The sequence below is a fragment of the Lepidochelys kempii genome, unplaced genomic scaffold, assembly GCF_965140265.1.
Source record: "Lepidochelys kempii isolate rLepKem1 unplaced genomic scaffold, rLepKem1.hap2 scaffold_294, whole genome shotgun sequence".
Lineage (NCBI taxonomy): Eukaryota > Metazoa > Chordata > Testudines > Cheloniidae > Lepidochelys > Lepidochelys kempii.
This window is the reverse complement of record NW_027333632.1, coordinates 29,495-55,020: the sequence shown is the minus strand read 5'-3', so window position 1 is coordinate 55,020 and position 25,526 is coordinate 29,495. Positions and strand designations below refer to the sequence as shown.

At 66.1% G+C, this 25,526-nt stretch overlaps 1 protein-coding gene across 1 annotated transcript; it reads right to left on the bottom strand.

Annotated features, from left to right (window-relative positions):
• Positions 1-1,017: 1,017 nt before the first annotated feature.
• Positions 1,018-24,354, bottom strand: LOC140904580 (myosin-binding protein C, fast-type-like; the record flags this gene model as incomplete). The annotated part of the gene is made up of 7 exons (XM_073327008.1): positions 24,313-24,354; positions 14,409-14,480; positions 9,310-9,333; positions 4,722-4,799; positions 2,367-2,515; positions 1,964-2,081; positions 1,018-1,066 (listed from the first exon to the last, which is right to left on the bottom strand). Coding segments are annotated over exons 1-7 (512 nt in total), but the record flags the coding sequence as incomplete, so codon positions are not given.
• Between the last annotated feature and the right edge of the window lie 1,172 nt (positions 24,355-25,526).

Sequence of the window (25,526 nt, the reverse complement as noted above, 5' to 3'; positions counted from 1 at the left end):
TGTGGGGGATGCTGTGGGGAGCTGGGGGGCGCTGGCGGGGGGTTGTTGGGGTGTCACGGCACGTGGAGAGTTATGGGGGATGCTGTGGGGCGCTGGTAGGGGGTTGTGGAGGATGCTGTGGGGAGCTGGGGGGCGCTGGCGGGGGGTTGTGGAGGATGCCGTGGGGAGCTGGGGGGCGCTGGTGGGGGGTTGTGGGGGATGCTGTGGGGAGCTGGGGGGCGCTGGCGGGGGGTTGTTGGGGTGTCACGGCACGTGGAGAGTTATGGGGGATGCTGTGGGGCGCTGGTAGGGGGTTGTGGAGGATGCTGTGGGGAGCTGGGGGGCGCTGGCGGGGGGTTGTGGGGGATGCCGTGGGGAACTGGGGGGCGCTGGCGGGGGGTTGTGGGGGATGCCGTGGGGAGCTGGGGGGCGCTGCCGGGGGTTGTGGAGGATGCCGTGGGGAGCTGGGGGGCGCTGGTGGGGGGTTGTGGGGGATGCCGTGGGGAGCTGGGGGGCGCTGCCGGGGGGTTGTTGGGGTGTCACGGCACGTGGAGAGTTATGGGGGGATGCTGTGGGGCGCTGGTAGGGGGGTTGTGGGGGATGCTGTGGGGAGCTGGGGGGCGCTGGCGGGGGGTTGTGGGGGATGCCGTGGGGAACTGGGGGGCGCTGGCGGGGGGTTGTGGAGGATGCCGTGGGGAGCTGGGGGGCGCTGGTGGGGGGTTGTGGGGGATGCCGTGGGGAGCTGGGGGGCGCTGCCGGGGGGTTGTTGGGGTGTCACGGCACGTGGAGAGTTATGGGGGATGCTGTGGGGCGCTGGTAGGGGGTTGTGGAGGATGCCGTGGGGAGCTGGGGGGCGCTGGCGGGGGGTTGTGGGGGATGCTGTGGGGAACTGGGGGGCGCTGGCGGGGGGTTGTGGAGGATGCCGTGGGGAGCTGGGGGGCGCTGGTGGGGGGTTGTGGGGGATGCCGTGGGGAGCTGGGGGGCGCTGGCGGGGGGTTGTGGGGGAGCTGGGGGGCGCTCTGGGGCGCCGGCACTCACGTCCGTTTGAAGGCCTGGAGCACATTGTCACTCTCCTCCGTCCGTGGGGCTGGGAAAGAGGGTTGGGGACAGTATGACACCCTGCTCCAGCCCCCATGATCCCCGCCCCCCCCATATACACCTCTGCTCGGGCCTCCATACCTCCGACACACGACCCCCAGTGCTGGGGGGGCACTATATTATGGTGGGTCACATCAAAATGGCCTGCTGGGGGGCGGGGGGGGGAGTTATCGCAGCTCACCAGGTTTTCCGCCATTGGGGGCGGGTCTGTGGGGAGGGCCCCTGGGCTGGGGGGTGTCTGCGTGGGCAGGGGGGTCCTGGCACTGGGGAGGGTCTGGGTGTGTATGCGGGGCAGGGGCTTTCTGGGGGTCTTCTTGGCCTGGGAGGAGTTTCAAGGGGGCTCCATCTCCCAGGGACTTGGGGGTCTCCCCAGCCTGGGGAGCTCTGGGGGGGGGTGTTCCTGCTCTGGGGGCATGTCCCTGCTCGGGGTGGGGGGCAGTTCAGGTCTCACCCAGCCTTGGGGGGGTGCTCTCGGAGGTGTCCCAGCCCTGGGGAGTTTTGGGGTCTCCCCAGCCTGGGGTGGACTCTGGGGGGCGTCCCTGACCCGGGGGTCTGTCCCTGCCCTGGGTTCGGTGTCTCCCCAGCCCAGAGGGTTCTGAGGGGAATGTCTCTGCCCTGGGGGGCTTTGGGGGTCTCCCCAGCCTGGGGGAGCTATGGGGGTCTGTCCCTGACCCGGGGGCTGTCCCTGCTCTGGGGGGTTTGGGGTTCTGAGGGGTATCCCTGCCCTAGGGGGGGTTCAGGGTCTTCCCAGCCTGGGGGGGGGGATCTGGGGAGTGAGTCCCTGACCCAGGGAGTGTCCCTGCTCCGGTAGGTTTGGGGTCCCTCCAGCCTGGGGGGTTTGGAGGGGGGTGTCGCTGACCCGGGGGGGTCCCTGCCCCCCGCTCACCCTCCACGTCGATGTTGAAGGTGCACGTGTCGCTCTTTTCCTTGCTCGCCACCTCGCAGCGATAGTCGCCCCGGTCCCCGATCACCACCTTCCCGATGCGCAGCTCGAAGGTGTACACCTGGGGGGGGCAGTGCGTGGGTGATGCTGTCCGTCCGTCCGTCCGTCCGGGCGGGACTTGAGCCTGCTCCCGCCCCCCTCCCCCCCTCCCGCTGCTGCCCCGGGGTCTGGCGGGCGATCGACCCAGAGGGACACCCACAAAGCCAGGGGACCCCCCAGGCCAGCCGGGGTCTGGCTGCCCAGACAGAACCCATGGGGGACAGAGGGGCTGGGCTAGGGGGCATTGGGGAGGGGCTGGACCTGCACCCGTGAAGCCCCCCGCCCCCCACCCCAGCCAGCCCCCCACCTTCTTCTCCTTGTCGAAGGTCTCCTTGAACTGGAACCGGAGGCCGCTCTTGATGCCGAGTTCCAGCCACTTCCCCTTGAACCACTTGATACTCGGCTTGGTGGGGAGCTGGGATCCGTCCACCTGCACCTCCAAGGCCACTTCCTTCCCTGCGCCGGGGGGGGGAGGGGGGCAGGTCAGTGACCCCCCTCCCGCCACCCCCACCTTCACCTCCTCCGGCTGCAGGCAGTCCACCAGCCCCCACCTCCTCTGGCCGGAACCCCTCAGTCCCCCGACCCCCTCTGGCCAGAGCCCCGCCATCCCCTGACCCCCTCTGATTAGTGACCCCCCAATCCCCTGACCCCCTCTGGCGAGAGTCCCCCCATCCCCAGATCCCCTCTGATTAGTGACGCCCTGTGACAAAGTGGGAATGTTCTTTATGTTTTCTCTGAATAGTGTGTGTGCCTCAGTTTCCCCAATGCAGTTCGTAAGTATCTAGGTGGGGGGATAAGGGGGTGTGATTGTTGCAGAGCCCTAGAGGGCCAGTGTGATGGGGTCTGCACTGAGAATGGCTGACGCCCTGTCTCCTGATGCCCCCCCCCCGGCGCAAGATACCAGCTGAAGGTGTTGGAGAACTGTCACGGCGTCCCCGGGCGATGCTCTGGAGCTGCTCCATATGGAGCCAGGCAGGTCTTGGGGGGGACCCTCCTCTCTCGGTGCTACTGTCCCCAGGGCAAGACGCTGCCCCAGCTTCCACCTTCCTGGGGCTGACCCTGGAGCCTCCAACCTCCCCTGCCCCACCCCACGCTTCCCGCAGCGAGTCCGCACGGGGGGGGGGGTGTTCCTGGGGGAGCCAGTGGGTCCTGCCCCCCGACTCCACAGTCAGATGTGACTCTCAGCCAGCCGGGGACACAGAAGGTTTCTTAGATGCCAGGACCCCTCAGTCAGGTCCGTCTTGGGCGGCAGGGAGCCCAGAGCCCCATCTGGGCCTCCCTCCATTTCCCCAGCCAGCCCCAAACTGAACAACTCCTGCCCCCTGTGACGAAGTGGGGGATTTTCTTGGTTTTTCCAATGGTTTGCATGCCGAGGGGGTGGGACTCAGTTTCCCTCCGTGTTACTGAGGTGATGGGAGAGGAAGTTTCTTGGTACAGGGGACCGGCGAGGGAACTTGGGACCCCAGCCAATGGCCTGGAGAAAGGAGACCCCAGGGACTGGTGGCCAGGAGGCCCAGCTCGGGGGTCACAGCCGGTTCTGGCCAGTGGGAGGACAATGGGCTGCGGAGAGAGGACCCCGGTGACCTGACCAGCCGGTTCCAGCCAGGGGGGCCAGAGGACAGAAGAGGGGAGAGGGGGCTCAGGCGACCCTGTTTACCTGGAGAGAAGACAATGGACAGAGGGGGGCTTGGGGCTGGTGATCTCAGCTGCCCAGCTGGGAAGCAGGGGGGCTCGGGGCTGGAGAGGGGGCAGGCAGAGCCCCCCTGGATGCAGGAGAAACTGGGATGTGCTGGGCTGAGGGAGGCCAGGCCTGCGACCCGGAGAGTTTCCTGTGCTGGGTTCAGACGCTCAATAAACCCTCCTGTTTTACACTGGCTGAGAGTTGCTCCAGGCTAGAGATCAGGGGGGCATTATTCCCTCTGGGAGTGGGGGTCCCGGGGGTCCGGAGCAAAGGGACTCCCTGCGGGGGCCCACGGCAGAGATAGGCGTCCTAAGGCTCAGAGAGGTGCGGTTCCAGGAAGCGGAGGGGCTTAACCCCCGAGAAAGAGAGGACCCCCGAGAAGGGCTGTCACACTGAAGGGGGTTCCCCCAAACGGACCGCACAGGGCCAAGAGTGGGCACGACCTGGGAGTCCGTGACACCCCTCCTCTGGCCTTTGTCTCTTTCCCAGGCCAGGAGGCCACCTGATCTCTTTGTTCTCCAACCCCTTCAGTTGGCACCTTGCAGGGTGGGGCCCAGGCCATCAGGAGACAGGGTGTCGGCCATTCTCTGTGCAGACCCCATCTCCCTGGCCCTCTAGGGCTCTGCAACAATCACACGCCCTTATCCCCCCACCTAGATACTTAAGAACTGCCTAGGGGAAACTGAGGCACCCACCCAGTATTCAGAGGGAACATTAAGAACATTCCCACTTCATCACCCCCCCACACAATCCCCTGACCCCCTCTGGCCAGAGCTTTTCCCAGCCCCTGACCTGCTCTGATTAGTGACCCCCCCAATCCTCTGACCCCCCTCTGCCAGAGCTCCCCCATCCCTCAACCCGCTCTGCCCCGAGCTTTTCCCAGCCCCCGACCCCCCTCTGGCCAGAGCCTTTCCCAGGCCCCCATCATCCCCAGGAGCCCCCGAGATCTGCCCCACCCAGGCGGATGCCCCCGAGTCCTACCGCACTCCACAAGGATATGGCCTGGCTTCTGCAGGAACAGGCTTGGGGTCTCATCCGGCTTGTCCTGGGGCTTGGGGTCTGCAGCAGATGGGGGAGACGGGGGTCAGGACAAGGCACCTGGGGCTGCCGCACAGCGGAGGGGGGGCCGGGGCTATGGGGGTGCTGGGAGGTCTCAGGGGCTGGGATGTAGTGGCGGGGATGGGCTGTGTCCTGGGTGCCAGGTTCCTGGGGGCTGGGATGTAGTGTGGTGGGGTACGGGGCATGTCTGGGTGCCAGCTTCCTGGGGGCTGGGATGTAGTGAGGGGGCCGGGGCAATGGGGGTGCTGGGAGGTCCCAGGGACTGGGATGTAGCGGGGTACGGGGCCGTGTCTGGGTGCCGGGTTCCCGGGAGCTGGGATGTAGAGGGGTACGGGGCCGTGTCTGGGTGCCGGGTTCCCGGGGGCTGGGATGTAGTGAGGGGGGCCGGGGCAATGGGGGTGCTGGGAGGTCCCAGGGGCTGGGATGTAGCGGGGTACGGGGCCATGTCTGGGTGCCGGGTTCCCGGGAGCTGGGATGTAGAGGGGTACGGGGCCGTGTCTGGGTGCCGGGTTCCCGGGGGCTGGGATGTAGAGGGGTACGGGGCCGTGTCTGGGTGCCAGGTTCCTGGGGGCTGGGATGTAGTGAGGGGGCCGGGGCAATGGGGGTGCTGGGAGGTCCCAGGGGCTGGGATGTAGCGGGGTACGGGGCCGTGTCTGGGTGCCGGGTTCCCGGGGGCTGGGATGTAGTGAGGGGGCCGGGGCAATGGGGGTGCTGGGAGGTCCCAGGGGCTGGGATGTAGCGGGGTACGGGGCCGTGTCTGGGTGCCGGGCTCCCGGGAGCTGGGATGTAGCGGGGTACGGGGCCGTGTCTGGGTGCCGGGTTCCCGGGGGCTGGGATGTAGAGGGGTACGGGGCCGTGTCTGGGTGCCGGGTTCCCGGGGGCTGGGATGTAGAGGGGTACGGGGCCGTGTCTGGGTGCCGGGTTCCCGGGGGCTGGGATGTAGTGAGGGGGCTGGGGCAATGGGGGTGCTGGGAGGTCCCAGGGGCTGGGATGTAGAGGGGTACGGGGCCGTGTCTGGGTGCCGGGTTCCCGGGAGCTGGGATGTAGAGGGGTACGGGGCCGTGTCTGGGTGCCGGGTTCCCGGGGGCTGGGATGTAGTGAGGGGGCCGGGGCAATGGGGGTGCTGGGAGGTCCCAGGGGCTGGGATGTAGAGGGGTACGGGGCCGTGTCTGGGTGCCGGGTTCCCGGGAGCTGGGATGTAGAGGGGTACGGGGCCGTGTCTGGGTGCCGGGTTCCCGGGAGCTGGGATGTAGCGGGGTACGGGGCCGTGTCTGGGTGCCGGGTTCCCGGGGGCTGGGATGTAGTGAGGGGGCCGGGGCAATGGGGATGCTGGGAGGTCCCAGGGGCTGGGATGTAGAGGGGTACGGGGCCGTGTCTGGGTGCCAGGTTCCCGGGGGCTGGGATGTAGAGGGGTACGGGGCCGTGTCTGGGTGCCGGGTTCCCGGGGGCTGGGATGTAGAGGGGTACGGGGCCATGTCTGGGTGCCGGGTTTCCGGGGGCTGGGATGTAGTGAGGGGGCCGGGGCAATGGGGATGCTGGGAGGTCCCAGGGGCTGGGATGTAGAGGGGTACGGGGCCGTGTCTGGGTGCCGGGTTCCCGGGGGCTGGGATGTAGAGGGGTACGGGGCCGTGTCTGGGTGCCGGGTTCCCGGGGGCTGGGATGTAGAGGGGTACGGGGCCATGTCTGGGTGCCGGGTTCCCGGGGGCTGGGATGTAGAGGGGTACGGGGCCGTGTCTGGGTGCCGGGTTCCCGGGGGCTGGGATGTAGAGGGGTACGGGGCCATGTCTGGGTGCCGGGTTCCCGGGGGCTGGGATGTAGAGGGGTACGGGGCCGTGTCTGGGTGCCGGGTTTCCGGGGGCTGGGATGTAGTGAGGGGGCCGGGGCAATGGGGATGCTGGGAGGTCCCAGGGGCTGGGATGTAGAGGGGTACGGGGCCGTGTCTGGGTGCCGGGTTCCCGGGGGCTGGGATGTAGAGGGGTACGGGGCCGTGTCTGGGTGCCGGGTTCCCGGGGGCTGGGATGTAGTGAGGGGGCCGGGGCAATGGGGGTGCTGGGAGGTCCCAGGGGCTGGGATGTAGAGGGGTACGGGGCCGTGTCTGGGTGCCGGGTTCCCGGGGGCTGGGATGTAGAGGGGTACGGGGCCGTGTCTGGGTGCCGGGTTCCCGGGGGCTGGGATGTAGTGAGGGGGCCGGGGCAATGGGGATGCTGGGAGGTCCCAGGGGCTGGGATGTAGAGGGGTACGGGGCCGTGTCTGGGTGCCGGGTTCCCGGGGGCTGGGATGTAGAGGGGTACGGGGCCGTGTCTGGGTGCCGGGTTCCCGGGGGCTGGGATGTAGAGGGGTACGGGGCCATGTCTGGGTGCCGGGTTTCCGGGGGCTGGGATGTAGTGAGGGGGCCGGGGCAATGGGGATGCTGGGAGGTCCCAGGGGCTGGGATGTAGAGGGGTACGGGGCCGTGTCTGGGTGCCGGGTTCCCGGGGGCTGGGATGTAGAGGGGTACGGGGCCGTGTCTGGGTGCCGGGTTCCCGGGGGCTGGGATGTAGAGGGGTACGGGGCCATGTCTGGGTGCCGGGTTCCCGGGGGCTGGGATGTAGAGGGGTACGGGGCCGTGTCTGGGTGCCGGGTTCCCGGGGGCTGGGATGTAGAGGGGTACGGGGCCGTGTCTGGGTGCCGGGTTTCCGGGGGCTGGGATGTAGTGAGGGGGCCGGGGCAATGGGGATGCTGGGAAGTCCCAGGGGCTGGGATGTAGAGGGGTACGGGGCCGTGTCTGGGTGCCGGGTTCCCGGGGGCTGGGATGTAGAGGGGTACGGGGCCGTGTCTGGGTGCCGGGTTCCCGGGGGCTGGGATGTAGTGAGGGGGCCGGGGCAATGGGGGTGCTGGGAGGTCCCAGGGGCTGGGATGTAGAGGGGTACGGGGCCGTGTCTGGGTGCCGGGTTCCCGGGGGCTGGGATGTAGAGGGGTACGGGGCCGTGTCTGGGTGCCGGGTTCCCGGGGGCTGGGATGTAGAGGGGTACGGGGCCATGTCTGGGTGCCGGGTTCCCGGGGGCTGGGATGTAGAGGGGTACGGGGCCGTGTCTGGGTGCCGGGTTCCCGGGGGCTGGGATGTAGAGGGGTACGGGGCCATGTCTGGGTGCCGGGTTCCCGGGGGCTGGGATGTAGAGGGGTACGGGGCCGTGTCTGGGTGCCGGGTTTCCGGGGGCTGGGATGTAGTGAGGGGGCCGGGGCAATGGGGATGCTGGGAGGTCCCAGGGGCTGGGATGTAGAGGGGTACGGGGCCGTGTCTGGGTGCCGGGTTCCCGGGGGCTGGGATGTAGAGGGGTACGGGGCCGTGTCTGGGTGCCGGGTTCCCGGGGGCTGGGATGTAGTGAGGGGGCCGGGGCAATGGGGGTGCTGGGAGGTCCCAGGGGCTGGGATGTAGAGGGGTACGGGGCCGTGTCTGGGTGCCGGGTTCCCGGGGGCTGGGATGTAGAGGGGTACGGGGCCGTGTCTGGGTGCCGGGTTCCCGGGGGCTGGGATGTAGTGAGGGGGCCGGGGCAATGGGGATGCTGGGAGGTCCCAGGGGCTGGGATGTAGAGGGGTACGGGGCCGTGTCTGGGTGCCGGGTTCCCGGGGGCTGGGATGTAGAGGGGTACGGGGCCATGTCTGGGTGCCGGGTTTCCGGGGGCTGGGATGTAGTGAGGGGGCCGGGGCAATGGGGATGCTGGGAGGTCCCAGGGGCTGGGATGTAGAGGGGTACGGGGCCGTGTCTGGGTGCCGGGTTCCCGGGGGCTGGGATGTAGAGGGGTACGGGGCCGTGTCTGGGTGCCGGGTTCCCGGGGGCTGGGATGTAGAGGGGTACGGGGCCATGTCTGGGTGCCGGGTTCCCGGGGGCTGGGATGTAGAGGGGTACGGGGCCGTGTCTGGGTGCCGGGTTCCCGGGGGCTGGGATGTAGAGGGGTACGGGGCCGTGTCTGGGTGCCGGGTTTCCGGGGGCTGGGATGTAGTGAGGGGGCCGGGGCAATGGGGATGCTGGGAAGTCCCAGGGGCTGGGATGTAGAGGGGTACGGGGCCGTGTCTGGGTGCCGGGTTCCCGGGGGCTGGGATGTAGAGGGGTACGGGGCCGTGTCTGGGTGCCGGGTTCCCGGGGGCTGGGATGTAGTGAGGGGGCCGGGGCAATGGGGGTGCTGGGAGGTCCCAGGGGCTGGGATGTAGAGGGGTACGGGGCCGTGTCTGGGTGCCGGGTTCCCGGGGGCTGGGATGTAGAGGGGTACGGGGCCGTGTCTGGGTGCCGGGTTCCCGGGGGCTGGGATGTAGAGGGGTACGGGGCCGTGTCTGGGTGCCGGGTTCCCGGGGGCTGGGATGTAGAGGGGTACGGGGCCGTGTCTGGGTGCCGGGTTCCCGGGGGCTGGGATGTAGAGGGGTACGGGGCCGTGTCTGGGTGCCGGGTTCCCGGGGGCTGGTAGTGGCCCGGGGAGGGGGATGTTCCCTGCCAGGCGCGCGTGTGAAGGCAGCGTCCCGTCTCAGACACGCTCACCTGCTGGGTGCTCCTCTGGGGCTTCTGAAAAGAAACCAGGATTTGGATCAGTCAGAAACTCAGTATCCGGCCCTGTCCCATCCCAGCCCCCAGCCCAGCCCCCGATGGGAGGAAGTGTGGGATTTCCTTAGTGCTGTGTATGAACAGTGTGTGTGGGGGTGGGAGCGGCGGTCGGGGGGGGGGACGGACAGGAGGGCTCTGTGTCGGAGGAGGGGGTATTAACCTGGGAATGGTGCAGAGGAGTTTTACTAGTTTACTGTCTTCTGCTAACACGGGGTGTGCCTCAGTTTCCCTGGGGTGCTCCACCAATACTAGATGGGGATGGGAAACAAGGGGGTGACCTCACTGAGGGGTGATACCTGCCGGCCAGCACAAAGGGTGGCGGTTTCCCTGCGTAACCAGAGCCCAGGAGGGGGATGGGGCCAGGTGACACCTTTCTGCCCGGGAAACTGGACAAAGGCTGGGGGGTGGGGGTGGCTGGGGGAGGCGGCTGGAGGGGGTTTCAGTTTGGAGCTGGCTGGGGAGAGGGGCTGAATCCCAGAACAGGGGTCTGGGCTCCCCACCCCGCAAGTGGGACCTGACTGAGGGGTCCTGGTCTCTGTACCTACAAGCTCTGTTTTGGGCTGTGTTCCTGTCGGCTAATAAACCTTCTGTATTACCGGCTGGCGGAGAGTCCTGGGGAATCGCAGGAAGTGCGGGGTGCAGGGCCCTGACTCCCCCACACTCAGTGACAACTGGTGGCAGCGGTGGGATGTACTGCACCCCATGGATGGCGCTTCCTGCAGTAAGTGACTGGGAAGCAGTAAAATGAAGGGGGATTGGCAAGAACCAGGCGTGCTGACGGCTCAGAGAGTGTCACGGAGTCCCTGGGCGATGCTCTGGATCTGCTCCCCATGAAGCCAGGCAGGACTCTGGGGCAGTCGCCTTCCTGTGAGCAGCCTGTCTGCAGGACACGCAGCTCACACAGCTTCCACCTTCCTGGGTCTGACCTCGGAGCATTCAGCCTCCTCTGCCCCTCCCTGCGCTTCCCACAGCGAGTCCACCCAGGCGGGGTCCTGGGGAAGCCAGAGGGTCCTGCCCCCCAACTCCGCAGTCAGACGGGACTCTCAGCCAGCCAGTAACACAGAAGGTTTATTAGACGACAGGAACATGGTCTAACACAGAGCTTGTAGGTGCAGAGAACAGGACCCCTCAGCTGGGTCCGTTTTGGGGGGCAGTGAGCCAGACAACCACGTCTGCACTTTACTCCATGTCCCAGCCAGCCCCAAACTGAAACTCCCTCCAGCCCCCCCTCCTCTGGGCTTTGTTCCTTTCCTGGGCCAGGTGGTCACCTGATTCCTTTGTTCTCCAACCCTTTAGCTCTCACCTTGCAGGGGGGAAGGGCCCAGGCCATCAGTTGCCAGGAAACAGGGTGTTGGCCATTCTCTGTGTCCAGACCCCTGCACACACCTGCCCTCTAGGGCTCTGCAATGATCATACACCCAGACCCCACCACCTAGATACTTAAGAACTGCATAGGGGAAACTGAGGCACCCCCACAATATTCGGAGGAAACATTAAGAACAGTCCCACTTCGTCACAGAGAGGAGCTAGGCTTAACCCCTGGGAGTGGGTGACCAGCGAGAAGGACTGTTGCAGTAACGGGGTCCCCCTGGGGACGGCGGCGAGCGGTTCCAGGGTCAGAGGAGTCTGCTGCTTGACCCTGGGAGAGAGGTGGTGACCTGGAGAAGGGCAGGCAGTCGGGGTTCGAGTCCACAACAACTTGGGAACAGCAGGGAGATGTATAACCACCACCTTAAGAGGGAGCTGGAGGAAGAGGATCGCTCGGAGGAGCTGATTCCTGCCCCGGAGGGAAGCAGCCTGGCAAGGGCGAAGAGCAGAGAGCCCCCCATTGTGGCGAGTGAGTGGGGGACCCAGGCCTGCCCGGAGCTTTGATCAGCGCATCCTGGCCCAGTGGAAGGAAGGGGAGGACCTAGATGAATTCCTGATGGCCTCTGAGGTGGCCTGCAGGCTGCACAGGGTTGACCCTGCCGACAGGCTCCGGTTCCTCACCCCCTTATTGGACCCCAAAGCCGTGGGGCTGTCCGGCCGAATGGAAGGGGCGGAGGCAGGGGACTATGAACTGCTCAAAAAGGCCCTGCTCCGTGGGTTCGGGCTGACGCCCGAGGTGTACCGGGAAAGATTCTGGAGTCAGCGCAAAGCCCCAGAGGTCACATATCTGGGACTGGCCCTCCGGATGGAGGGATATGCCCCCAAGTGGGCAGAGGGGGCCCAGACGAGGGAGGACCTGCTTAACCTCATTGTGCTGGAGCAACTGTACGAACATTTCCCACCGGACCTGAGGCTGTGGCTGGAGGCCCCGCGACCCGCAGGGCGGCTGGCTGAGGAGTTCGTGAAGAGCCGGTCAGGGGCTGGCAGGGAGGAGTCCCAAAGGAACAGACTCGCCCCGCTGCAGAGAGAGACCTGGGACCCCCCAAAGGGGGAAAGTGGAGAACCCCCTCCCAAGGGGAACAACCGGCCTCAGGACCAACCGCCCGGCTCGAGGGGACCAACGGGACGTGACTTGTTATTACTGTGGCCAGAGAGGCCACATACGGACCCAGTGCCCCCATCTCCAGGACAGACTGAGCAGACCGAACCCGCACAGGGTTAACTGGGCAGGGACCCAGTTGGAGGAGGGGCAGGCTTCCCAGGCATGGGGGGCTGGCAGCTTACCCACTGCCTAGGAGGGAGGAGTGACCCAGACCAGCTCTTCTGCGGGGCTTGCTGACCCTTGAGTAGATCTATTCCCACAGACAGGACCTGGCCCCTCGCTGGAAACAATCCCCCTCTCTGATCGGCTCACCCCTGCCCAGCGAGCCGAGATCAGGGGGGTGCGGCATCCGTACCGACAGCTGTTTTCCACCCAGCCTGGACGCACTAATCTGACTGTCTGCCGGGTGCAGACCGGGTCGCACCCGCTGATAAGATGCTCCCCCTTCCTGCGTCACAGGGAAAACTGCTCAGGACCTGGACAGAGAGGTCAGGGACATGCTGGCTTTGCAGGTGATCCAGCCCTGGGGCCTCGCTGGTGGGGTGCTGGTCCCCAAAACAGACAGGTCGATCCGGTTCTGTGTGGACTATCGGAAGCTCAATGCCATCACCGTGTCTGATGCCTACCCCATGCCCAGGCCTGACGAGCTCCCAGACAAGCTGCGGGGAGCTCGGTACCTTACCACCGTGGATCTTACAAAGGGCTGCTGGCAAGTGCCGCTGGGTGCAGATACCCGGCTGAAATCGGCCTTTATCACCCCCTGGGGCTCTAGGAGTTCCTGGCCCTGCCTTTCGGCCTCAAGGGGGCGCCGGCCACCTTCCAGCACGGGGTTGGGGGCGGGGGCGCAAACTTTTTGGCCCAAGGGCCACATCGGGGTTGCGCAATTGTATGGAGGGCCGGGTAGGGAAGGCTGTGATTCCCCAAACAGCCTGCCCCTCGCCCCTATCCGCCCCCTCCCACTTCCCACCCCTGACTGCCCCCCTCAGAACCCCCAACCCCATCCAATGCTCCTTGTCCCCTGACCACCCCCTCCCGGGACCCCAGCCCCTAACCGCCCCCCAGGGCCCCCCCCATCCAACCTCCCCCTGTTTCCCATTCCCTACTGCCATGACCCCTATCCACACCCCCACCCCTAACCGCCCCCCCAGACCCCAACTCCCCCTGCTTCCCATTCCCTGACTGCCCCCACCCCCAGAACCTCCGCCCCATCTAACCACTCCATGCTCCCTGTCCCCTGACGGCCCCTTGGGATCCCACAGTATTCTTGTCAGCAAGTTAAAGAAGTATGGGCTGGATGAATGCACTATAAGGTGGGTAGAAAGTTGGCTAGATTGTCGGGCTCAACAGGTAGTGATCAATGGCTCCATGTCTAGTTGGCAGCCGGTATCAAGTGGAGTGCCCCAAGGGTCGGTCCTGGGGCCGGTTTTATTCAATATCTTCATAAATGATCTGGAGGATGGTGTGGATTGCACCCTCAGCAAATTTGCGGATGATACTAAACTTGGAGCAGAGGTAGATACGCTGGAAGGCAGGGATAGGACACAGAGGGACCTAGACAAATTGGAGGATTGGGCCAAAAGAAATCTGATGAGGTTCAATAAGGATAAGTGCAGGGTCCTGCACTTAGGATGGAAGAATCCCAGGAACCGCTACAGACTAGGGACCGAATGGCTAGGCAGCAGTTCTGCGGAAAAGGACCCAGGGGTGACAGTGGACGAGAAGCTGGATATGAGTCAGCAGTGTGCCCTTGTTGCCAAGAAGGCCAATGGCATTTGGGGATGTATAAGTAGGGGCATTGCCAGCAGATCGAGGGACGTGATCGTCCCCCTCTCTTTGACTTTGGTGAGGCCTCATCTGGAGTCCTGTGTCCAGTTTTGGGCCCCACACTACAAGAAGGATGTGGATAAATTGGAGAGAGTCCAGCGAAGGGCAACAAAAATGATTAGGGGTCTGGAACACATGACTTATGAGGAGAGGCTGAGGGAACTGGGATTGTTTAGTCTGCAGAAGAGAAGAATGAGGGGGGATTTGATAGCTGCTTTCAACTACCTGAGAGGTGGTTCCAGAGAGGATGGTTCTAGACTATTCTCAGTGGTGGAAGAGGACAGGACAAGGAGTAATGGTCTCAAGTTGCAGTGGGGAAGGTTTAGGTTGGATATTAGGAAAAACTCTTTCACTAGGAGCGTGGTGAAACACTGGAATGCGTTACCTAGGGAGGTGGTGGAATCTCCTTCCTTAGAAGTTTTTAAGGTCAGGCTTGACAAAGCCCTGGCTGGGATGATTTAGTTGGGGATTGGTCCTGCTTTGAGCAGGGGGTTGGACTAGATGACCTCCTGAGGTCCCTTCCAACCCTGATATTCTATGATTCTATGACCCCCTGCCCTTTATGGGTCCCCCTTTGGTTTCCTGCCCTTCCCCCCCCCTTCCTGCTGGGATCTCCCCTCTTCCCCAAATCAACATTGGCTTGTTTTCACCATAAAGCGCCCTGAGAGCGGGGCGGGAAGCATCCCCCCTTGGGCATTACGCCCCCCGCCCAGGACCACCCCAGCCCATCCCCAGCTCTGACCTTTTGGAGCTTCTGGGGCCTCTTTCGCCTCCTCTTTCTTCTTCTCCTCTTTCTTCTCCTTCTTTTCAGCAGCTGGTGGCAGACACACGGAAAAAGAATGTCAAATGGTCTGGCTGGGGTCAATGCAGGGGGAGCTGGGGGAAACTGAATGACCTGGGCTATCTGGGAGTCCATCTGGATTGTCTCTTATGGCCTTGAACCCTTGGGCTCTGCTCAAACATGTTCACATTGCCAGGCCCGGCCACCTGACGCCCAAGAGTTGCAAAAGAACCGGCCAACGATCTCTCCTCGCCATGGATGTTAATCTTTACCAAACCCAGGGTGATTCTAATGGGGCCTGCTAAGGGAGCTCCAAAAGGGGGATGGGCTCTTCCGGTTGCCCTGCTGGCAATCCCAGGTAAAATAACAGAACGGCTTATTCAAAACTCTGTCAGCAAAGAGTCGGAGGCTAAAGCTATTATTTCTGCCGGGGAGGGCTGGCCCGCAGCCAAACCAGCTGCTATCTTTGGCCCGGGGTACTGAGCTGGCTGGTAAAGGGGGAATCTGTGTTCCCAGCGTAGACTTGACTTTCTCCGAGGCGCGTGCAAAGACCTGAGTGATCTGGAATGGACACGGCTCAGGGATTGATCCCAGGCTGCCCGTCAGCGAGCGGCGCCGTTTCAAGCTGCAACCCCTGGGGATCGGCTCTGGAGCCATTGCTAGTTATGAATGAGCTGGCTGTGTGGTTTGCAGAGGACACACTGACTGGGGGGCAGGGGGCAGCGAGGCAAACGGGTTGGGGTTACAGCGTGAGCTGAATTGCCGCAAGCCGACAGAATGGGCTTTAACACAGACAAATACGGGGAGGGGGGATCTGGGACAGGGGGATTTGGGGGGCTCCGTGGCCTGGGGTGCAGGTCGGCTGGGAGATAGCAGGGCCCAAACTCCCAGGGAGGGGTGGGGGTCCATCCAGGCCCAGGGCCTGCCCACAGACCATTCACAGTGAGGCTACCCTCGGGGTGGGGCCCTCGCACCAGGACCTGCCCCAGCGCACACGCACACGTGTGTGCAGAGACGCACACACCGGTCCATCCATCCCTGTGCACATGGCCCTCTAGCCAGCCCTCCATGCATGCTGGGACACCTGTATGAATCCTGTGTGTGACTCAGTTTCCCTCTGCACTTTGCCTTGCCCCCTGGTGAGTGCCGAGGGGTAACCGCTGCTCCTGGAGCCGCCCAGAGACGTGCTGGGTGGGGTGTCACTGCTCTGGTTGGGGGGACGATGAGGCGGGAAAGAACTGGCTGAACCGAGCCAAATCAACAGAGGGTCCAGAGAGCGAATGGCAGCCCCCAGGACTGAACAACGGGCCGGGGGCAGTGGGTGGCATGGCCAGTGGGCACTGGGAACTCGGCCTGGCCCTGCTGGGGACCCCGGGATGGGCAGGGGCTAAAAGCCGGCTTTGGGGAGAGGCTGAACGGCTCCCCGGGATGACCAGGGGTCTGGGGCCCTGCAAACCCCGGACAGGGGCCCCGCAGACAGAACCAGGCTCTCCCAGGCAGCTGGCTCTGTCGGATCTGGTGGGCAGAGCTCCCAGGGGCAGCGGAGTGGGGGGCTGGCAGCGGAGTGGGGGCTCAGTCTCCGGGGTGGGGAGGCCACGTGGCCGGTCCTGCAGGCAGAGCGGGACCTCCCGGGGCTCTGGCACTGACGGGGGCTGGTCCAAACCTGGGGTGTAGCCCTGACCCTGTGGATGTGTGGCACAGATACACCCCTTTATCCCTCCCGCCATCCTTCCCTCCATCCATCCGCCTTTACACCCCTCCATCCATCCCTCCATCTATCTGCCCTTCCACCCCTCCATCCACACCCCTCCATCCCTCCATCTATCTGCCCTTCCCACCCCTCCATCGCATCCTTCCATCCATCCCTCCATCTATCTGCCCTTCCACCCCTCCATCCACACCCCTCCATCCATCCCTCCATCCATCTGCCCTTCCCACCCCTCCATCGCACCCCTCCATCCATCCCTCCATTCCTCCATCTATCTGCCCTTCTCACCCCTCCATCCACACCCCTCCATCCATCCCTCCATTCCTCCATCTAGCTGCCCTTCCCACCCCTCCATCCATCCCTCCATTCCTCCATCTATCTGCCCTTCCCACCCCTCCATCACACCCCTCCATCCATCCCTCCATCTATCTGCTCTTCCCACCCCTCCATCCATCCCTCCATTCCTCCATCTATCTGCCCTTCCCACCCCTCCATCCACACCCCTCCATCCATCCATCCCTCCACCTGTCCCCCCTACATCTGTCTATCCCCATCCACCCCCTCTATCTAGCTAGCTAGCTAGCTCCATACATGCCCCCCCCAGCCCCTCTTTGTTAAAACACTGCCAGACCCCACACATGCAGGGACACCGGACACCAGCCCCCTCCTCACTGCGGTGCCCTCCCCAGACCCGCCCCATGTTTGGCAGCATATGCCCCTGGGTGCTGCTCCCGCCCCCCGCCCCGGGGCAGCCGTCCAGCTCCCCTGCCCCGAGGTGTGAACGCGTCTCCCCGGGGTGCTAATCTGTGCAACAGGGGCAATTACCTGCTGTGTAGGGCCAGGAGGCCAGCACAGCAGCCTGGGCCTACCCAGCCCGGGGGGGGGGGGAAGCACCTGGACACCCCCCTCCCATCCCCCCCAGCTCTGCCAGCCCTCCTATGCGCTGACTCTGGCATTCCAGGCCCTTTGACTACCTCCGTGACCCCCTAATATAGCCCTGGCCGGCCCGCTCCGAGCAGGAATAGCCGGCCCAGCTGTCGTCCCTGGGAGCCAGGCCAGGGGGAGCTGCCACTCAGCGCTGCGGGGAGACGCGGGCAGCAGGCCTGGGGGCAGGTGGAGCTCGCTGGGCCTGCCAGAGCCCCCCACACACCTCCCAGGCCACCTTCGAACCCCGCACCACCCCAGAGGCGGCTGCATCACAGGGGGCCTTGTTCAAACAGCCCTCCCGCTGCAGCCCCTGCCCCACTCCAGAGGGGCCACGTCTCAGCCCTGGGTCCCCATATACCCAGACCCCACGTCCCACCCCAGAGGGGGCCGCATCTCAGCACCGGGTGAGCGGTCTCTGTGTACCCAGCCCCTGTGCCCCACCCCAGAGGTGGCTGCATCTCGGCGTCCCTGTTCAAACAGCCCTCCCGATGAAGCCCCTGCCCCACCCCAGAGGGGCATGTCTCAGCCCTGGGTCCCCATATACCCAGCCCCATTGCCCCACCCCAGAGGTGGCTGCAGCTCAACGCCGGGCGAGGGGTCCCCATATACCCAGCCCCCACGTCTCACCCCAGAAGGGGGCCGCATCTCCGCTATATCAATGCACTGTATTCGTCCATCCTCCCCTGTGAGTTTCTGGCCTTTCGCCAGACTTGCCCCCCTGCCCCCAAATCTTTCTCGCTCCCTGCAGGTCAGATGCTAGACCTGGACGCCTGGGTTCAATTCCCAGCTCTGCCCCTGACAGCCTGGGCAAGTCGCTTCGCCGTGCCTCAGTTTCCCCCATGTAAAAATCCATCTTGTCTCGCTAGACTGGGAGCACATCAGGGCAGGGGCCAGGTCTCCCGCCTGGTGTGGCGGGGGCTCTGAACTTGGGGGGGGTCTGTGCAGCGCCCAGCACCACGGGGGCCCCAAACTTGCAGCGCCCACCACCCCCGATCACGGTGGGAAGGGCTGGATCCTGGTGGGTCCCGTCTCCCCCGTGCTGGGGGACTGGGGGGGGGGGCAGACGGGCAGCAAGATTTGATTTAGCACTCGGCACCTGGGCCCCCCCACACCAAGCGTTTGGCTTTTCCCGGCCCCGTCTCACGTTGCAGCTGGGGGGCGCCGTGCCCTAGTAGGGGCAGGGAACGAGCGAGACGTGCTGGGGGGGGTTATAATTAGCCGCTGGCGCGGGACCCCCTGCCCGTGCCGGAGTAGTAACCGGACCCTGCCCGCAGGAAGAGCCCCTGGGCTCAGCACATCGAAAGGCCACGGTGGGGGGGAAGCAGCTAAGCCCCGAAATCCCCACCCCATCACCTGGGTGCGGGGCCCAGAGCCTCACCCAGAGCCCGGGCCAGAGAGACACCTGCCCAGCCCGGGGCGCCAGGAATGGCCCCACAGCCCCGAACACCCCTCCACACACCCCACTCACACCCCCACAGCCCCGAACACCCCTCCACACACCCCACTCACACCCCCACAGCCCCGAACACCCCTCCACACACCCCACTCACACCCCCACAGCCCCGAACACCCCTCCACACACCCCACTCACACCCCCACAGCCCCGAACACCCCTCCACACACCCCACTCACACCCCCACAGCCCCAAACACCCCTCCACACACCTCACTCACACCCCCACAGCCCCGAACACCCCTCCACACACCCCACTCACACCCCCACAGCCCCGAACACCCCTCCACACACACACACACACACCCCCATACACCCCTCCACACACCCCACTCACACCCCCACAGCCCCGAACACCCCTCCACACACACCCCCACAGCCCCGAACACCCCTCCACACACCCCACTCACACCCCCACAGCCCCGAACACCCCTCCACACACACCCCCACACCCCCACAGCCCCGAACACCCCTCCACACACCTCACTCACACCCCCACAGCCCCGAACACCCCTCCACACACCCCACTCACACCCCCACAGCCCCGAACACCCCTCCACACACCCCACTCACACCCCCACAGCCCCGAACACCCCTCCACACACCCCACTCACACCCCCACAGCCCCAAACACCCCTCCACACACCCCACTCACACCCCCACACCCCCATACACCCCTCCACACACCCCACTCACACCCCCACAGCCCCGAACACCCCTCCACACACCCCACTCACACCCCCACAGCCCCGAACACCCCTCCACACACCCCACTCACACCCCCACACCCCCATACACCCCTCCACACACCCCACTCACACCCCCACAGCCCCGAACACCCCTCCACACACACCCCCACACCCCCACAGCCCCGAACACCCCTCCACACACCCCACTCACACCCCCACAGCCCCGAACACCCCTCCACACACCCCACTCACACCCCCACAGCCCCGAACACCCCTCCACACACCCCACTCACACCCCCACAGCCCCATACACCCCTCCACACACCCCACTCACACCCCCACAGCCCCGAACACCCCTCCACACACCCCACTCACACCCCCACAGCCCCGAACACCCCTCCACACACCCCACTCACACCCCCACAGCCCCGAACACCCCTCCACACACCCCACTCACACCCCCACAGCCCCGAACACCCCTCCACACACCTCACTCACACCCCCACAGCCCCGAACACCCCTCCACACACCCCACTCACACCCCCACAGCCCCGAACACCCCTCCACACACACACACACACACCCCCATACACCCCTCCACACACCCCACTCACACCCCCACAGCCCCGAACACCCCTCCACACACACCCCCACAGCCCCGAACACCCCTCCACACACCCCACTCACACCCCCACAGCCCCGAACACCCCTCCACACACACCCCCACACCCCCACAGCCCCGAACACCCCTCCACACACCTCACTCACACCCCCACAGCCCCGAACACCCCTCCACACACCCCACTCACACCCCCACAGCCCCGAACACCCCTCCACACACCCCACTCACACCCCCACACCCCCATACACCCCTCCACACACCCCACTCACACCCCCACAGCCCCGAACACCCCTCCACACACCCCACTCACACCCCCACAGCCCCGAACACCCCTCCACACACCCCACTCACACCCCCACACCCCCATACACCCCTCCACACACCCCACTCACACCCCCACAGCCCCGAACACCCCTCCACACACACCCCCACACCCCCACAGCCCCGAACACCCCTCCACACACCCCACTCACACCCCCACAGCCCCGAACACCCCTCCACACACCCCACTCACACCCCCACAGCCCCAAACACCCCTCCACACACCCCACTCACACCCCCACAGCCCCGAACACCCCTCCACACACCCCACTCACACCCCCACAGCCCCGAACACCCCTCCACACACACCCCCACACCCCCACAGCCCCATACACCCCTCCACACACCCCACTCACACCCCCACAGCCCCGAACACCCCTCCACACACCCCACTCACACCCCCACAGCCCCGAACACCCCTCCACACACCCCACTCACACCCCCACAGCCCCGAACACCCCTCCACACACACCCCCACACCCCCACAGCCCCGAACACCCCTCCACACACCCCACTCACACCCCCACAGCCCCATACACCCCTCCACACACCCCACTCACACCCCCACAGCCCCGAACACCCCTCCACACACACACACACACACCCCCATACACCCCTCCACACACCCCACTCACACCCCCACAGCCCCGAACACCCCTCCACACACCCCACTCACACCCCCACACCCCCATACACCCCTCCACACACCTCACTCACACCCCCACAGCCCTGAACACCCCTCCACACACCCCACTCACACCCCACAGCCCCAAACACCCCTCCACACACCCCACTCACACCCCCACAGCCCCGAACACCCCTCCACACACCCCACTCACACCCCCACAGCCCCGAACACCCCTCCACACACCCCACTCACACCCCCACAGCCCCGAACACCCCTCCACACACCCCACTCACACCCCCACAGCCCCATACACCCCTCCACACACACACACACACACACCCACAGCCCCGAACACCCCTCCACACACCTCACTCACACCCCCACAGCCCCATACACCCCTCCACACACCCCACTCACACCCCCACAGCCCTGAACACCCCTCCACACACCCCACTCACACCCCCACACCCCCATACACCCCTCCACACACCCCACTCACACCCCCACAGCCCCGAACACCCCTCCACACACCCCACTCACACCCCCACACCCCCATACACCCCTCCACACACCCCACTCACACCCCCACAGCCCCGAACACCCCTCCACACACCTCACTCACACCCCCACAGCCCCGAACACCCCTCCACACACCCCACTCACACCCCCACAGCCCCGAACACCCCTCCACACACCTCACTCACACCCCCACAGCCCCGAACACCCCTCCACACACCCCACTCACACCCCCACAGCCCCGAACACCCCTCCACACACCTCACTCACACCCCCACACCCCCATACACCCCTCCACACACCCCACTCACACCCCCACAGCCCCGAACACCCCTCCACACACCCCACTCACACCCCCACACCCCCATACACCCCTCCACACACCCCACTCACACCCCCACAGCCCCGAACACCCCTCCACACACCCCACTCACACCCCCACAGCCCCGAACACCCCTCCACACACCCCACTCACACCCCCACACCCCCATACACCCCTCCACACACCTCACTCACACCCCCACAGCCCCGAACACCCCTCCACACACCTCACTCACACCCCCACAGCCCCGAACACCCCTCCACACACCCCCACAGCCCCGAACACCCCTCCACACACCCCACTCACACCCCCACAGCCCCGAACACCCCTCCACACACCCCACTCACACCCCCACAGCCCCGAACACCCCTCCACACACCCCACTCACACCCCCACACCCCCATACACCCCTCCACACACCCCCACAGCCCCGAACACCCCTCCACACACCCCACTCACACCCCCACAGCCCCGAACACCCCTCCACACACCCCACTCACACCCCCACAGCCCCGAACACCCCTCCACACACACACACACCCATACACCCCTCCACACACCCCACTCACACCCCCACAGCCCCATACACCCCTCCACACACCCCACTCACACCCCCACACCCCCATACACCCCTCCACACACCCCACTCACACCCCCACAGCCCTGAACACCCCTCCACACACCCCACTCACACCCCCACAGCCCTGAACACCCCTCCACACACCTCACTCACACCCCCACAGCCCCGAACACCCCTCCACACACACCCCCACACCCCCATACACCCCTCCACACACCCCACTCACACCCCCACAGCCCTGAACACCCCTCCACACACCTCACTCACACCCCCACAGCCCCGAACACCCCTCCACACACACCCCCACACCCCCATACACCCCTCCACACACCTCACTCACACCCCCACAGCCCTGAACACCCCTCCACACACCCCACTCACACCCCCACACCCCCATACACCCCTCCACACACCCCCACAGCCCCGAACACCCCTCCACACACCTCACTCACACCCCCACAGCCCCGAACACCCCTCCACACACCCCACTCACACCCCCACAGCCCCGAACACCCCTCCACACACCCCACTCACACCCCCACAGCCCCGAACACCCCTCCACACACCCCACTCACACCCCCACAGCCCCGAACACCCCTCCACACACCCCACTCACACCCCCACAGCCCCATACACCCCTCCACACACCCCACTCACACCCCCACAGCCCCGAACACCCCTCCACACACCTCACTCACACCCCCACAGCCCCGAACACCCCTCCACACACCCCACTCACACCCCCACAGCCCCGAACACCCCTCCACACACACCCCCACACCCCCACAGCCCCGAACACCCCTCCACACACCCCACTCACACCCCCACAGCCCCATACACCCCTCCACACACACACACACACACACCCCCATACACCCCTCCACACACCCCACTCACACCCCCACAGCCCCATACACCCCTCCACACACACACACACCCATACACCCTTCCACACACCTCACTCACACCCCCACAGCCCCATACACCCCTCCACACACCCCACTCACACCCCACTCCACACACACACACGGAGCGCACAGCCCCGTACACACCTCCATGCATGCAGCAGTGTGATGGACACACCCCAATAAACACACACCAACACACACAGCACACAGGGCCCTGTGTGATGGACTCACACACACCTGCAGGCAGGGAGCACACGGCCCTGTGTGCATAGACACACCCCCGTACACACACACACACACAGCCGCATCCCACTAGCCCCAGCCACTGCGCCGGGCACACAGGCAACACAGTGCGGCCTGTGCCCCCCCCAGCCCCCCAACACACCAGCTATTCTGCACAGAGGCCCCTCCAGGCTGTGAGACCCCCCCCAACAGAGACATTGACACCCCAGCACACAAACCCTCTGGGCTAAGCCCACCCCAACTTTCCAGCCTGGGGGGGCCCTGCCCCCCAATACCCCAAGGTACCTCTGCCCCCCCCAATGGGGCCACTGCCCCCAACCGCCCCCGATGAGGGCGACTCTGGGGACACAGACCCAGTGGAGTATTTCGGGGGGCACGGGGACGTGCGTGCAGGAATTCACGCAGCAGCCTGCCCCCCTGCTCCCCACAGCGCCCCCCCCCTCCACCTACCACCCGCTGGGAAAGGCCGGGGCCTCAGCAGCTGGCAGCCCCCCCCCCAGCCAGCACGCCCATCCTGCTCCCAGCCCCTGCATGGCCCCCACATCTCCTCCTGGCTGCACCCCCCCAAACCTGGAATGCCAAGGGGGGGCCTCTGCCCTGTCACCCTCCCCCCCCAGCCCTGGCACCATCCCACTCTGAGACAGGCTGCCCCAATGGGGTGTCAGCCTTGGCCTGTGCCACCCCCCCCCCACATCCTGTGTATTCCCCCCCCCAGGTTCCTGGACCAGCAGCTGGGAGTCCAGAGTGGGGGGAACCTCATGCCAATGAGACAGCCAGAGATACTCCGGGGGGGGAGCCCCAAGAACACCCCAGCACCCAGAGCCCGGGCACCCGACTGCGTGCCCTGCAGCAGCCCACCAGGCACCCAGGGGTGCCAGGCTGCAACGGATGGGGGGGCAGGGTCAGTGCCCCCCCCCCGGTGTGGAGGTGTGGGGGGGGGGCACCTTACCGGCTTGCTTTGGCTGAGGCATGGCTGCGTGGCCTGGACAACGCCGTCTCCCCCGGGAGTGCCTGGCTGAGGCCTTTAAAGCAGGGGCCCCCCCCACTCTGGGATGGGGGGGCCGCCAAGGAGCTGTCACCTGACCCCAGGCCCCCGGCCAAATTCCTGAGCCCTGCCATCAACTGCTCTAAATCCCAGGCTTGGCCTTGGGAGAAACAGCCGGGTGGGGGGATGGAGCCTGGGGGGTCGGGGGGACCTGGGGTGATTAGGGCACAGGGGGGTGGAATTAGGACATGCCAGATACACCCCCCACCTCCAAGTCACCAGGCTCGGGGGTGGGGGGATGGGGTCCAGGGCCTGTCCCCTCTAGGGGGTGCTGCTCCCCTCCACCCCCAAAGGTGGAGACTGGCTGGCTCAGGGGGGCAGGGAATGGGGCACGGGCCTGTCCCCTCTAGGGGGCACCGGCTCCCCTCCACCCCCAGGGACGGGGACAGGCTGGCTCAGGGGGGCAGGGAATGGGGCACGGGCCTGTCCCCTCCGGGGGGCCCCAGCTCCCACCCGGCCCCAGGTTGTGGTCCCCGGGGGGCAGGCCGGGGTCCGACCGTCCCCTGGGCACCCCCCTCCCCGCCCCAGGCACTGAAGCCCGTGAAACCCGAGCCGAGCGCCGCGTCCCTTCGTCCGTCAGCGCCGGGATCACGGGCCGGGCCAGGCCGCGCGCTGGTAATTCCAAGGCACCTCGGCCATCTGCTGCCTAATCCCCGGGCCGGGGGCCAGGATACGCCGCATGCCGCAGAGCGGGGGGGGCTCCCCGCACACCCAGCCCCCCGCGCCTCCCCCCCAGAGCCGGCCGCGCCCGGCGAGGGATCCCCGTACACCCAGCCCCCCGCGCCTCCCCCCCAGAGCCGGCCGCGCCCGGCGAGGGGTCCCCGTACACCCAGCCCCCCGCGCCTCCCCCCCAGAGCCGGCCGCGCCCGGCGAGGGGTCCCCGTACACCCAGCCCCCCGCGCCTCCCCCCCAGAGCCGGCCGCGCCCGGCGAGGGGTCCCCGTACACCCAGCCCCCCGCGCCTCCCCCCCAGAGCCGGCCGCGCCCGGCGAGGGGTCCCCGTACACCCAGCCCCCCGCGCCTCCCCCCAGAGGGGCTGCATCCCAGCCAGGCGAAGGGTCCTGAATACCCTGAATACCCCCCCCCCCAATCATCTCAGCACTGGCCCAGGGACCCCTT